Source organism: Quercus suber, unplaced genomic scaffold (assembly GCF_002906115.3).
Source record: "Quercus suber isolate HL8 unplaced genomic scaffold, Cork oak 2.0 scaffold_4, whole genome shotgun sequence".
Classification (NCBI taxonomy): domain Eukaryota; kingdom Viridiplantae; phylum Streptophyta; class Magnoliopsida; order Fagales; family Fagaceae; genus Quercus; species Quercus suber.
In genome coordinates this window covers 3,492,418-3,508,128 of record NW_027069470.1, presented here as the reverse complement: position 1 = coordinate 3,508,128, position 15,711 = coordinate 3,492,418, and the positions used below count along the sequence as shown (strand labels likewise).

The following is a 15,711-nucleotide window of genomic DNA, read 5'->3' as shown; positions in this document are numbered from 1 at the left end:
CGGATTGACCCGTTTATGACCCGTTTCTTATCGTGTCGCTTTCGGGTCGACCCGTTTATGACTCAAACCCATTAAGGTCCAACCCTAACCCGAAAAAACCCGTGTCGGGTTCGTGTCGTGTTCGCGGGTTGGGTCGAACATTGACACCCCTAATTTTTTGAGAAACTCCTGGGTGTGTCTTTTTTATTTTATTATATTATATATATATATATATTTTTTAAGTGTGGGTTACGGCATAGATACGGTCATAACCTAATGCCTTGGTAGTGTATAGATACTTAAATTATGAGGATTGTTATATATATTGGTTTCCATGTTAAACATTTATCTAGTTATCTTTTATTTCCTCTTTTAGATTCTGTTTTGAATTTAGAACATCACTCAATGGTCATGGATTCGCTTTATTATTCTTAAATTGATATATGCTAAACAATATATTACAAATAAACACTTGATAATATACAAATATATATTTAATAATTAATTAATATATGCATCTCTACAGTATTATATCCTAATTTTTCAAGTATATATCTTGTATTGTATCGTAATCGTACCTAACTTAGGCTTAGGCTTCTCAGAAAGTGATAAATAACCACTCAGCAATCAGCCTAGAAGAACTCTTTAAATCTACACCACAAAGCAAATGTCAGCAAGACCTATTTAAGAAGAGGGAAAAAAAGAAAAGGAAAAGGAAGCAAACATGTCTGGAACCATAGAAAACCAAGTTGTACCCGCCATTAGTGAAGAGGATGAGGCATGCCTCCAAGCCATGCTAATCTCCACCACGCATATAATTAGTTGGGTCCTAAAAGCAGCCACTGATCTTGACTTGTTTGGGATCATTGCCAGAGCAGGCCCCGCTGCTTGCATGACACCGACAGAAATTGCTTCGCAGCTTCCAACACAGGACTCGGAAGCGCCTTCTCGGTTGGATCGTATGCTACGCCTTCTTGCTAGTCACTCCGTTTTGACATGCTCTATCCACACACTTGAAGATGGTAGGGTTGAGAGACTCTATGGACTCACACCAGCCTCTCAGTTCCTTTTTGAAAGAGAGGATAGAGGGTCCGTGGCTTGTTTTTCAGCTTTCCCTTCACACCGAGCCATTTACGAGGTCAGGTATGGGCTGTCTCATTGTGTTTTGTATAAATGCAAAAATGGAAACGGCTTGGATCGAATGATTAGTGCACTAGATTTGTCACATGTCCGTGCCCTAATAGATCCATTGCATAGAAGCATTGGAGCCATGTTTTTCCTTGGAAGAATAATCTTCACGAAAATATCTTTCTTTAGGGGAAAAAAGTGCAGCAACATTTTATTATAATTGGATAATTTTTTGTTGTTAGTCACTTTTTTTTTTGATTGAACCTTGTTCATCTCTGTAGGAAACACCGGGTGTTAGTTGAGCAACTATACTTTTGGTTCCTCACTTCTATTTTGATTTTTATTTTTTTAACCAAAAAAGAAGTGTATATGAGTCCATTTGTAAGTATGGGAAACCAATATTTTTCACATTTTTTTTTTCATAAGAAAACTGATATGATATTTTGTAATTAATGCATAATAAAAATAATGTTAGTGGTGGACTCAAGTGGAAATAATGTTATTCTAATCACAATAAATAATGTTAAAATTATGAAAAAAGTTATAAAAAATCACTAGCCTTTAACTCTTTCCATATTAGGGTGCCTTAAATAAAAGGCAATATTATTCTTTAATCCTTGATAATTGAAATGTTTGGAGAAATCATAGACTGTCATGCGTTATTACATATATGATGAGATATATTAATACTGACTGTGTTTTGTATCTCATGTTATTTACTTTGTTTCTACATTCTAGCATACGTATGAAGGATGCAATCCTTGAAGGTGGGAATCTATTTAAGAAAGTCCATGGAATGCCCATGTTTCAGTATATGGACGGGGATCCAACTTTCAAGGAGATGTTCTTCAAGATAATGGATGATGATTCCACAATGGTTATGAAGAAAATTCTTGAGGTATACCAAGGATTCGAGGGGCTAAAGTCATTGGTTGATGTTGGTGGTGGAATTGGGAAATGTATAAATATGATCATTTCCAAGAACCCTACCACTAAAGGCATTAACTTTGATTTGCCACATGTGATACAAAATGCACCATCCTATCCTGGTAACATTCCTAATTTCTTTAGTAAGATTAATTTAGTTAATAATATTATTATAAAATGTGCTTGAAATTCATTAAAAATTAAAACAGTAGACTTAATCATGCCTATTTACACAAGTATCCTAGTTTGGTAGGAAATTCTGTTGAGGATCAGCAACTAGTGTAGGTCAAATACTAGACACACACACCAAAAAAAGAAAAAGAAAAAGAAAAAGGTTTTCATTAAGTGATTATATAAAAACATAAACATCAAAAAGTATAGTAAAAGAAAAGAAATTGATAAATTATGTATTTGAGCCTAAAATTTAGGTTCTGCGTCAATTTGATCTCTAACATTTTAAATGTGTCAATTTGGTCTCCAACCTTTTGGTAGGGAAAAATGCTAAGAGACCCCCTGAATTTTGGAGTAGTGGCTATTACACCCCCCTAAACTTTTATTTTAGCCAATTTACTTCTTGAATTTCGCACATCTGCCAAAGAGATGCACATGTTATTCTATCATTAATATGCTAAAGAAATAGTCACATGACAAGCATGTGAACTTAAAAAAAAAAACCAAATTCAATCCCGTAAAACCTTGATTATAAACTGTTCTTACTACTACAAAAACAAACCCAGATTATAGACTGTTCTTACCTCCAATTTCTCATTTGTAACTAATTTCTATTATCTTGAATGAAACAAACAAGCTTACTGTGGGCGCAATGGGGACATATGCCTCGGTTGAGTGGACCATGGCGGAGGAAAATAGAGTTGCCACCTAGATTAGGTCTAAGAACCATAAATATAGCGCTCTTGTGGAAGGACTAGTCTTTTCTAGAGTACGTATCCAGAGTTTAGGTATAAGGATAGGAAGGTGTTAGGCACCTAACCCCACCTAACCTGTAGGTTAGCCTCCACTCATTATCTTCTAAATCCTAATCCCATTGAAAGTTCCTCTAACATGTTATTCTAAACTCACACAAATTAACATGCAAAACATGGCAAATGTCCCACATTCTTCCATGGCATAAAAACCCTACTATTCATCTAGCACATATATATCCAAGGGTAGCAAGTATATCACAAGGCAGAAAAATCAACAAGGCATTAATCATCAAGTATATTCAATCATTCAAACCTAGCATCATGATATTCATCAATCAAGGAGACCAATCATCATATTCAAATGCGTTTCTGGGAATGAGTATGCGTGCGCATACATAGGGTATGATTGTGCAACCAAATTGTATGCATACACATACTTCGAGTATGCATGTGCAAGCATAAAGCATGCACACATATACAAGCCCAAGAACAAAGTTTTAAAAAAACGACAATCAAACAAAATCTAACATGTTTCTAATATATAACTAGCGAACCTAAACTAACAACAAAGATATAAAAGATAAACAAAAACAAATAACTATTCCTAAACATGCAATGGTTTTAACAACAAACAAGAGTAACACTCAAAACATGTTCATCAATACATCCAATAATTCAACTCTCCAATCAAAACATGGTGAGACACAACAAAACAAAATCAAACAAAGAAAAACATATTTCTAAGCGTATATAATATGTAAATAAAGTAAAGAACAAAAACAACACAAGTTATAAAACCTAAATTAAGGAAGAGCCATAAAAGGAGACTCACATTGCTTATGGAACACAATTTGGTCGATATTTAACCGACCCCTCAATGCCTACACAACAAGATTAAGTAATAATCAAAGGAATCAAATTATTCAATAGTTCATAGGTAATCACAACTCAAAAATAAAAGGTTTTGAGAAATCCCTTTAAGAAAAAGTTTCTACCTCAGTTTTGTGCTAAAAAAAGGTTTTTGAATCTCTGTAAAAAAAAAAATGTGCTAGTTGCTGCCCTAGGGTTTTCAAGAGAGAAAATAGGGTTTAGAAAGCAAAGAGGCACTCTTTCTAGCTAGGATTTTAGTTTGGAAGCATAAGGTTGTATTTATATGTTTAAACTAGGGTTTTCAGGGCATTTTAGATGTCTTTGGATGTTCCCAAGGGTTTAGGGGCCGGCCCACATAAATTAATGATATTTTGGCCCCATGCATGTGCATCTACATGCATGCGTCCCCAAAAACCCTAATTTTGATTGCTGGGTTGGTCCGACTTCAAACGGTTATAACTTACTCAATTTAAGTCTAAATTAGGAAAAATATGTATTCAAATTGAAGCCCAAGATGTCTATTTTCCAATGAAACAAACCTCACCCAAAAATGCTATGAGGATAGAAAGGTATGATCAAAACATTGAGTGAATGTCATTTTTCAGCATCGTTTTCAAAGCGATTTAAGCACTTTTGAGTTGTAATTACTTCCAAACTATCAAAATAACTTTAATTACATTTTGTAGACATGTCAAGCTAATCATTGGGACTAGGGAATAAAGTTTATTAACCGGGTATAAAATGAGGTGTCTACACTCACATAAACCCAAACCTCGAAAATTAAACCAGACCATGAAACTACAACAGAAACTCAATTGAATACAACAATTTAATTCTAGCAGCCTTTAATTGCAAAAGTTCATGGCCCATTGAACATTCCTCTTTCAATCTCAAATACCTATGTTCAAACAAATCCTACTAGAAAAGCAAAATCATACACTACTATTGACTAGCCACATACCAACTAATAAAACCCATTAGCCATTTGCACCAGTTACTAGACACCACTATGAACTTTATAGAGGGCATGAAGAAAAAAAAATATGGTAATTAGGTCATAAACTTGTGTGAACAAATCCTTCTCGATGAACAAACTCAACTCATTGTTTTGATTATCAGCCTTGAACTTAATGGACGTCATAACAATGATAATGGTGGCACAAAGAACTTCAGCCTCAAATCGTCCCTCTCTCCTAGGTTTCTCTTCTTTCCATTAGGTTTCACGATTGAATTTGGTTTTTAGAGTTCATGTGCATGTCATTTGACTATTTTGTTAGTATATTAATGATATAATAACAAATGCCTTTATTTGCCACATGTGGAAAGCTCAGGGAGTAAATTGGCCAAAATAAAAGTTCAGGGTGTGCAATAGCCACTACCACAAAGTTCAAGGGGTCTCTTGGCGTTTTGTGTGAATTTGGTTCTTACTATTAAGTGATGGATGAAAAATGCCGATATGATTAATGGTTAAAATATAAAATATTAAAAATAAAAATTTATGACAAATTCCTGTTTAGTTGTGGAGAACCATAGGAAAAGGAAATAGAAAAGCAATTGAAAAACCTAAAATCATTTCAAAATGAAAAAATTCCGATATCATAGGAGGTGGAGGTGGAGGTGGAGACTGGAGAGAGCCAAGAGGAGGATAGTGAAAGGTTAGGGGTAGGATCGAAATTTAGAGAGAAGTTAGGGAATATGGTGTAGAAAAGAAAATGGTGTCGTTTGGGATACTCGAGTTCTTGTATGGGAATATGTTAGAGAATGGAAGCTCCAACCTCCAGCCATGGTCTATAGCTCATTGAGTTCTTTCTACTACTTGCTACTGTCTTCTTTTGTCACTTTTGTGAATAGCTGTTTTTCTTTTTAAAGTTGAGGTCAATGTTTAAGACTTACACTTGTTTCAAAGCTCAATGGTAATTCAACTTTCCACTACTTTCCTTACTAATGAACAAAGACAAAATGGGTAAAAAAAAACCTTGACTATAAGGATGTTTGTGTCAAATAATCATAAATTACTTTTCCTTTTTTTTTTTTTTGAATTATTATTATCATTATTTTATTTTTATTCCACATGGCAGTACAAGTGTCATCAGATGTGTCATGGAATATACATATTTTTTATTTTTGATGTTAGTCATGTCAGTATTTTTCATCTATCACTTAACGATAATGATCGAATTGATATAATATCAAAAAGTTAGGGACTAAATCCACATATTTGAAAGGTCATGGATCAAATTGACATCCAACCTAAAGATTAGGGTCTAAATATGTAATTTTTCAGAAAGAAATATACTATTTGGTTATGAGTTTTGTGACAAAGTTATTACCCTACTATAAGGTTTGGTTTGGTGAGTGACCAACCTGCAACTAGCCCAAATAGTTTGGTTTCCACAAATTTGGAGCCTTTATTAACTAAGAGCATCCACATCAGTGGATGCAAACTTTCCATCTATTTTGCACAAAAAAGTTACTTTTTCTATTTTCCACACCCATTTTTACAAAACATCAACATCAGTTTATCTATTTTACACATCTATTCAATAAAATATTCATTCTTTTACAATTTTTTATTATTCTCTCCTTCATTGCCTCTTTCTCTCACAGATCCAATCTGAAACCCATCTCTTTCTCACAGCCTCTCTCTCTCACAGACCCAATCTGCCTCTCTCTCACTTTCTCATCAACCAAACAATAATTACAATCCTCCATTTCATAATAAAATAACTAGAAAAGTTTCGCATCCTTAGAAAGAACTCTCCATTAGCAAGAAGTTTCTAGAAAGAAGAACAAAAAAAAAAAAAAAAACATAGAGAAAAAAGAGAGAGAAGAAGCTCTGTACACACTGAGTGAGAGACAAAGGAAAAAAAAAAAAAATTCAAAGATCATTAAATCATGGAAGGCATGGTAGAGGCAGCAACAGTACCACTAGCACCATTGCAAGAGCTAGTATCGACTCTAGAGCAAGCCACCCACATGGCCAAACAGCTCCTCGCCACCATTGACCCCACCCACCTCCTCCAAATCTACACCTCCATGGGCCTACACCTGCACCGGTCCACCACAAATCTCAAGATGATCTCTTCATCTTGATTCCGAGCACCACCAAATCAAAGAAGACGATGCTGTAGGAAAGAAATAAAGGAATTTAAAATTCACAAAGATGGAGAGAGAGAGATGTGGTTTCCAACGTCGCCTCGTCGCTTCAAGACCTATTGAAGTTGTCGAGACCCAAAACCCCGTCACCTTGTCGCTTTAGGGCCATGGAGACATGGGTTTCGATGAAGCAAGTGACGTCGATGATGACGACAGTGAGGCCGGTGACAAGGATGGCGAGGGTTGGAGCTAGAAGGAGAAGAGAGAAGGAAAAAGAAGTAGAGACAAGAGAGAGAGAAAAAAAAATGAGAAAAACGGAGAGCAACCAGAGACAAGAGAGAGAAAAAATTAATAAAATAATAAATGCAAGTGCTACAATAACCGTGCATATATGCACGGTTACTGTAGCAATTGTGCATTTATGCACATTTTTACACTTACTGATGTGAGTGTTTTTTTAGTCAAAATGTGTAAAATGAAGGATTTTTTTTTTTTTTTTTTTTTTCTAAAAAAAAAAAAAAAAAAAAAAAAACACAGAGAAAAAAGAGAGAGAAGAAACTCTGTACACACTGAGTGAGAGACAGAGGAAAAAAAAAAAAATCAAAGATCATTAAATCATGGAAGGCATGGTAGAGGCAGCAACAGTACCACTAGCACCATTGCAAAAGCTAGTATCGACTCTAGAGCAAGCCACCCACATGGCCAAATAGCTCCCCGCCACCATTGACCCCACCCACCTCCTCCAAATCTACACCTTCATGGGCCCACACTTGCACCGGTCCACCACAAATCTTAAGATTTTAGCTCCGATTCGATGATCTCTTCATCTTGATTCCGAGCACCACCAAATCAAAGAAGATGATGCTATAGGAAAGAAATAAAGGAATTTAAAATTCACAAAGATGGAGAGAGAAAGATGTGGTTTCCAATGTCGCCTCGTCGCTTCAAGACCTATTGAAGTTGTCGAGACCCAAAACCCCGTCACCTTGTCGCTTTAGGGCCATGGAGACATGGGTTTCGATGAAGCAAGTGACGTCGACGATGACGACAGTGAGGCCGGAGTCGGTGAGGCCGGTGACAAGGATGGCGAGGGTTGGAGCTAGAAGGAGAAGAGAGAAGGAAAAAGAAGTAGAGACAAGAGAGAGAGAAAAAAAAATGAGAAAAACGGAGAGCAACCAGAGACAAGAGAGAGAAAAAATTAATAAAATAATAAATGCAAGTGCTACAATAATCGTGCATATATGCACGGTTACTGTAGCAATTGCACATTTTTACACTTACTGATGTTGGTGTTTTTTTAGTCAAAATGTGTAAAATGAAGGATTTTTTTTTTTTTTTTTTCATTTTGCAAGACTTTGCATCCATTAATGTGGATGCTCTAACACTGAGACCGAGTTGCTTTTTGAAATTTTGGACTATGACTCGAATAGTATCATTGGGTGGCGTGATCAATAAAGAATTTGGAGAGAGTTTGGTTGCAGAGGATCTAAAATTTTGGATTAGACTCTGTCCCTCCTTCTCCCTTCTTTAGCTAGAAGCATCTCTTGATAATAAGCTAATATTGAACCCACACTTTTTGTATTTTTCCTAAACTCAATGTCAAGAGCCACATTTAATTTAAATAAATTTTTGTTTTTTTTTTTATATATTATAATTTAAGGTAAAATAATATTTTGATCTCTAAATTTTATAATTTTTTTTCATTGTTAAATTTTAAAAACTTATTTTTTCATCCTTAAACTTTGTAAATAGTTTTTCATCTCTAAACTTTATAAATAGTTTTTTTTAATAGTTTAAAGACAAAAATAAAGATGAAAAATGACTTTTTTTCAATATTTTAGGAATGTTAAAAAAAAAAAAAAAGAGTTTAAGGACATAAAATAAACATTTTCAGTAATTTATGGATGAAAAATGAAAATTTTAATAGTTTAGAGACAAAAAAAAGATTTTTTTTTTTTAAAGTTTAGGGATAAAAACAGACTTTTAATAAAGTTTAGGGACTAAAATATTATTTTACCCAATTACAATTGTTGTGAAAATTTCTAATATTAATTTGATTTTAAGTGAATTTGTCTTCTCTTGTAAAGTTTTAGGTTTTTGAGTGATTCTTGATAAGTAAAACTAATATAGTGTATTTGATATATCATGTTCTAGCGTTTTACAGTTTAAAATTTATTTTATTTTAATCATATTGTAGGTCGTGTTTCTTTTATTTATAAATATTTTTTTAGTTAAAAAAATATACTAGAAAAATATGAAGCCAAATGTGAAAATTTAAAAAGGAAAAAAAAGGAGAAGAATTACTTGAATCTCAAAAGTATCTATTGAGAAGTTTGTTACCAGCAAAAAAAATATAATAAAAAATTTAGGTGAAAATTTTAGTGGTTTAGATTTACTTTTGAAACTATAACTTTTAAAGAACTTTTACAAATAGAGAAAAACACTTCAATTGATGAACTAAACGTATAAAAGGAGTAGATTACTATTTGTCAAATGAATTTATCGCTTAGAGTTTTATTAATAGTACATGTTACTGTTGCTTATACATAATTTATTTTTTTTCAAAACTAAAATTTTAAAAATCCTACTTAATTGACCATGTGGCAAGAAAATTACCATATTATATAAATTGAAATATGGATGTTAGCAAAACTTGAATACAAAATCTTAATTATTAATTTAGCATTTCAAAAGGTTAGAAAAATAGATTTTAAATAGAAACAATAAATAATATATATATATATATATACAATTTATCGTATCGATGTAGCCATGTTTACGGATTCCTAAATGAATAGCATAACTCATATTTTATGCAGGTATTGAGCATGTCGGAGGAGATATGTTTCACAATGTACCTAAAGGAGATGCAATTATGATTAAGGTATAATTTGAATACTAATGTCTAAATTAGATAATAAAGAATAAGTGGAACATTTTGGCAAAATTTTTCATAAGAAATCATTGATGTGTCTGCATATCACTTGTAGTATATACTTCATGATTGGAGTGATGAGGATTGCATGAAACTTTTGAGAAATTGCTATGAAGCGCTGCCAAATAATGGGAAGGTAGTTATTATCGAGCTACTCATGCAAGAAGCACCAGATTCAAGTATGAGTTCTCAATATGTCTCTCGCCTTGACAATGGCATGTTGTTATACCTTGAAGGGAAGGAGAGAACTGAGAAAGAATTTGAGGCTCTGTGCAAGGGATCTGGATTTTCAAAGTTTAAGGTTGTTTGTTGTGCCTATGCTGTTTGGGTGGTCATGGAATTCCATAAATAATTATACACTCCTTAGCTTGTTGCGCTTATGGTATTGTATCGTCTCTTTGTCCACTCCATCTCATGCAGATATTTGTTGTGCCTGAAAGTTCATAAATAATTATTATATATTTCGTAGTATAATTGCGCTTATGCTTCTATTGGTGGTGGAAGTTTAATTTTTTTCCCTTTATTTTCCTCGCTCCAAGTCATGTACTTTTATTTTCTTGCATACACAATGGCAGAAACTTAGAAAGGCAGAGACCCAAAACACCGGTTTTATGGTAGTTATTTATTGTCCTACTTTTCCTGTGTGGAGATTAATGTTGAATTTCTTGACTTTAGTTTTTATATTGTTGGTTGTCTATGTGAACCCTGAAAAGATAACTAGAAATCATTGTATTTGTATCCCTAATATAATCCTTATTAACTTAGTATATAAGTTAGTTTATACGCGTTACATGAAAAATTTGCGTACGGGCATTGTCGATACCTTGCAGTCGTTGACCACCCCGGAACGGCAACGCGTGCTCTCCACACGTGGATAGGGCTTCAGAGAAAACAGGTCCCCCCTTCCTTCTGAGAATGGTGCACGCATTATTTTTCAAGACTAGTAATATACAAATATGAATTATTGTGATTAATGCATAACAAAAGTGGTCTTCATGGTATACATAAGTAAAAGTGATGCTACACCAATTAGAACATACCATATCAAAAGTTATAAAAAATAATGTGTCCCTAGCAATACTATATTTTAAATAAAAGAAAATATTATTTGTTAATCCTTGATAAATGATATATTTGGGGAAATGAATAATATTTTTCCATACATTTATTCATATATGATCGATGGGTCAAAATAATATTGCTTGTTTATTGTATCTCCTGTTGTTTACTTTGTTTCTACGTTATAGCCTGCATATGAAGGATGCCATTCTTGAAGGTGGTAATCAATTTGAAAAAGTACATGGAATGTCCATATTCCAATATATGGACAAGGATCCAGCTTTCAACATAGTTTTCAACAAGGGCATGACTGATCTCTCTACAATAGCCCTGAGGAAAATTCTTGAGGTATACCAAGGATTTGTGGAGCTATCATCATTGGTTGATGTTGGTGGCGGAATTGGGAGATGCCTAAAGTATGGTCATTTCCAAGTTCCTTATCCTGGTAAAATTCTTAATTTTTTTTTTAGTAATTTTCTTTTTCTGATAAGAAAAATAAATAATTGGAGCTCTATACCTCATATCTGTATCAAAATGTTTTTTTTTTTAAACTTTTGAGAAATTGCTATGAAGCGCTGCCAAATAATGGGAAGGTAGTTATTATCGAGCTACTCATGCAAGAAGCACCAGATTCAAGTATGAGTTCTCAATATGTCTCTCGCCTTGACAATGGCATGTTGTTATACCTTGAAGGGAAGGAGAGAACTGAGAAAGAATTTGAGGCTCTGTGCAAGGGATCTGGATTTTCAAAGTTTAAGGTTGTTTGTTGTGCCTATGCTGTTTGGGTGGTCATGGAATTCCATAAATAATTATACACTCCTTAGCTTGTTGCGCTTATGGTATTGTATCGTCTCTTTGTCCACTCCATCTCATGCAGATATTTGTTGTGCCTGAAAGTTCATAAATAATTATTATATATTTCGTAGTATAATTGCGCTTATGCTTCTATTGGTGGTGGAAGTTTAATTTTTTTCCCTTTATTTTCCTCGCTCCAAGTCATGTACTTTTATTTTCTTGCATACACAATGGCAGAAACTTAGAAAGGCAGAGACCCAAAACACCGGTTTTATGGTAGTTATTTATTGTCCTACATTTCCTGTGTGGAGATTAATGTTGAATTTCTTGACTTTAGTTTTTATATTGTTGGTTGTCTATGTGAACCCTGAAAAGATAACTAGAAATCATTGTATTTGTATCCCTAAAATAATCCTTATTAACTTAGTATGTAAGTTAGTTTATACGCGTTACATGAAAAATTTGCGTACGTGCAATGTCGATACCTTGCAGTCGTTGACCACCCCGGAACGGCAACGCGTGCTCACCACACGTGTGGATAGGGCTTCAGAGAAAACAATATTACTATAATCTACTTAGTAAGATTAATCTACTTAATAATATTACTATAAATTTTGTTTATATTTCATTAAAAACCTACTTATTAAACTTATGGTATATTTGTTTGGTAGGAAGTGCTGTACGGCACAGCGACTAGACTGTGTTAGATTCTATCATACAGCTGAAGGACAACAAAAATAAAAAAATAAAAACACTTTTATAGGTTTTAATTACCATTGCATAAAAGCCTAAAACATTAAAAAGTTAAAAGAAAAGAAAAAAACAAAATAGGCTACACGGTTGTGACAGAGTAATTTTCCTACTCTTGACTTATATATTCATATAGTGTCCATTATAATTAATAAACATGTATAGTACTTTTCTTACGATGAAGTATATAATCATCATTTATTCAATGATTTATTGTTATTATTATTATTATTGGCATTTTATAATTTTGTTGTCATACGAGTATACTAATAATAATAATAACAATAATAGTAATGACATATAAACTTGAATATATTATTATTATTGTTGTTGTTGCAATAAATGATACCATCAATGCACAAAATAATATCTCACCATTCATTATGATAATGCACGAACTATCTCCAATAAAAAATGAAAAAGAAAAAAAAAGTGGATGCTTTTTTTTTTTTTTTTTTTTTACCTCATAAAACAATAACAAATAAAAATAATAATTATTTGAGGATTAAGAAACTTTTTTTTTTTGACAAACAGATTAAGAAACTTAAGTGGAAACAAAAACTCAAAAAAAGAAGTTTTCTTAGAGGGTTAAGAAGCTCACTATGCTTGTGGTGCCAAGTAAGGGATCATATAGTAATAATCAAGTGTGAAATGGGTTTTGAAAAGAAAAAAACTCTTCAAATGTGTTGAAAATACATGCCCTTTGCAGCAACTAGGTGCTAAGTAGGAAGCATGCACTAGTCATTGGGAGAGGCTGCCATCATGTGCATTACAGAGTGCACCAAAGCATCAAAAGAAGGTACAATCAAGTGTAGCACAGAGTGCATCTTGGCATTGAGAGAAGCTGCAATCTAGTGCAACTCAGTGTGCACTGGACTATTAAGGGAGGACTGATGCAGTTATAATAAGATGGAATTATGAAGATGTAGATGACTTGATAGAATCGATGCCACATTATGATCAGATGATTAATTCTCGATCCATCGAGGTATATTTGCTGTCGACAGATTCTCGACAACACCTTGACAGATTCATTTTTGTCAAGGTTTAGTGCTCGATAGATCTTGATAACACCTCGATCCATCGAGCTGTGATTTCTATTTAAGGTCAGAGTGTGAATCAGATTTCATTTCTTCTTTTCTCTCTCGATAGAAAACCTCTTTCTCTCGCCCCAAACACTTCTTACTCTCTCAAAAACTTATACCCTTGTGTTCTTTGGCCTAGATCAAGATCAAAACACTTGGTAAGTATTCTAATCTTCTCTCTTTTCATGCATTCATGCATTTTTAACCTAGATTTTGGGACTTTTCAAAATTTTTGGGGTTTTTGAGTTTTTCCTAAAATTTTGGGTTGGGCTTTGTGAAATTGTCATTATATGCTCATGCATTGCATTCTCATGCATTTAAACAATGTTTCATGCATTTAGATGTGTACTTGATTATTGGAATCTGTGTTGGTAGGTTTGGATTGGGTTTTACCCATGATGCAATTTATATTTTTGCGTGTCACCTGTTCATGTATACGTATCCTTTCATTTCTCTATTTCTAGTTTTGATGTCTCTCTCTCTCTCTCTCTCTCTCTCTCTCTCTCTCTCGGATAGACTACACATGGCACCTAAGCGCAAATCCACTCTAGCTTGGAACCCTTTTGGTTCCGGGTCTTCTTCTTCTGATCCCCCCGTTCCCCTTTCTTCACGTTTGGTTTCGTGATGGAAAGGCCCAACAGGACTTCCTTGAGAACTTTTAGAAACGTGGCGTTCATCTGGAGCCCCATGTTGTTCTGTCGGTCTTTTTCGACACTCCTCACCCTGTGGTTATTCAGACTCGGGGTTGAGAATCTCTTTGTGAGATACCCTTGAGGTGTCCCATCGTGTTTATATAGGAGTATTACTCCAATATACACAGTATCGATACTTTTGTACGTCGGTTTGCCATGACATTTCAAGGTACACGTATCGTAGTTACCTCGATCTTGTATTTGAGGTACTACATCTTCTGAGGGTAGTGCATCCTGACTATCCCAATTGTCAGCATCTTCGGATTGTGTCCAGAAATGAGCTTTTGTCTCACTTTTGTGAGACACCTTCCACATGGGGTAGGAAGCAAAACATCCCATGCTTGGGCTTTGCAAAAGGTTCAAGATTCTTGAACACGGTGATGACTTTTGTTCTTACTCCACTATCTCACTATAACTTTATCACAAAGCCTCATGCTCGATTTCTTTTGTCCCTTCTTGAGGATCTTTTCATAGACTTCCCTTCTCACTTCGTCATTTCTATCCTTGATGTCTTTCAGGATACAGCGACCCATGATAAGCTCATCTTTTCTTCGGCTATCACGCGGATCATTCCCCATTTTTCTATCCCCATTCTTGATTCTCCCTACTTCACCACCATGGGTGCCATCGACATTGGTTTTGTTTGATGGAGTGAGGCCAGCTTTGACCGAAGCGACCATGTATGGAGACTATTGGTCTTGCAGCTTCAGCCGTTCCTTCCTCCTCTGCTCATTCTTTCTCGACTGATAATGTGACCCTCGAGGCTATCATGGTGCAACTTCAGCGCATGGATGCTCGCCTTGACACTCTCTTTCATGAGTTGTGTTAGGTGAACATCCATGTCGATCGTATAGCACGACAAGAAGCTCACCTTGGTGGCTTTGCTACTTCTCCGTCTCCTTCTCCAGAGGCTTCAGCAGATAAGGATGGTGATAGTGATGATGATGATGATTCAGATTGATAGGTCACAATCTGAATGACCCCTAGTGATTGACCTTAATTAATTAATTTAGCCAAGTAATTAATTAATCAATTAATCATGCAATTTTATGGAAGCACAAACAAATCACCAACAAATAAATATGCAGCGGAAAATAAATAACACGGTGATTTGTTTACGAATGGAGAAAACCCTAACGGCAAAAACCCCACCGGGTGATTTTCAGGTCACCACTCTCGAAACTCTACTATTATCAAATCAAGCGGTTACAAGTAAAGGAATCCCAAGTACCTTACCAACCTACAGTTGAACCCTTACCCCAATACCCAATTAGACTTGATCTGTAGTGACAGTCTCCACCTTTGATGCACGGCTCCCAAGTACGTGACTAACCAATGCGCGGATCCAAGTACGCGACTTCAGAACACCAACTGAGGAAGAATGGTTGGCTGCAAAGTTCTTCAGTTCATCCTTTATGATGAATAGCAGGAAGATGCTTGGTTACAAAACCCTATGGTGCAAATACACA

The 15,711-nt window shown here is 34.7% G+C and overlaps 2 protein-coding genes across 2 annotated transcripts; both read left to right on the top strand.

Annotated features, from left to right (window-relative positions):
- Positions 1-558: 558 nt before the first annotated feature.
- On the top strand, positions 559-10,350 carry LOC111984638 (caffeic acid 3-O-methyltransferase). The gene is made up of 4 exons (XM_065771337.1): positions 559-1,122; positions 1,846-2,156; positions 9,746-9,810; positions 9,917-10,350. The coding sequence occupies exons 1-4, from the start codon at positions 704-706 to the stop codon at positions 10,211-10,213; spliced, it is 1,092 nt and encodes a 363-aa protein (XP_065627409.1). The 5' UTR covers positions 559-703; the 3' UTR covers positions 10,214-10,350.
- A 765-nt stretch (positions 10,351-11,115) lies between these two features.
- Positions 11,116-11,729, top strand: LOC136066681 (caffeic acid 3-O-methyltransferase-like). Its single transcript, XM_065771400.1, has 2 exons — positions 11,116-11,365; positions 11,494-11,729. The coding sequence occupies exons 1-2, from the start codon at positions 11,116-11,118 to the stop codon at positions 11,727-11,729; spliced, it is 486 nt and encodes a 161-aa protein (XP_065627472.1).
- The last annotated feature ends 3,982 nt before the right edge of the window (positions 11,730-15,711 follow it).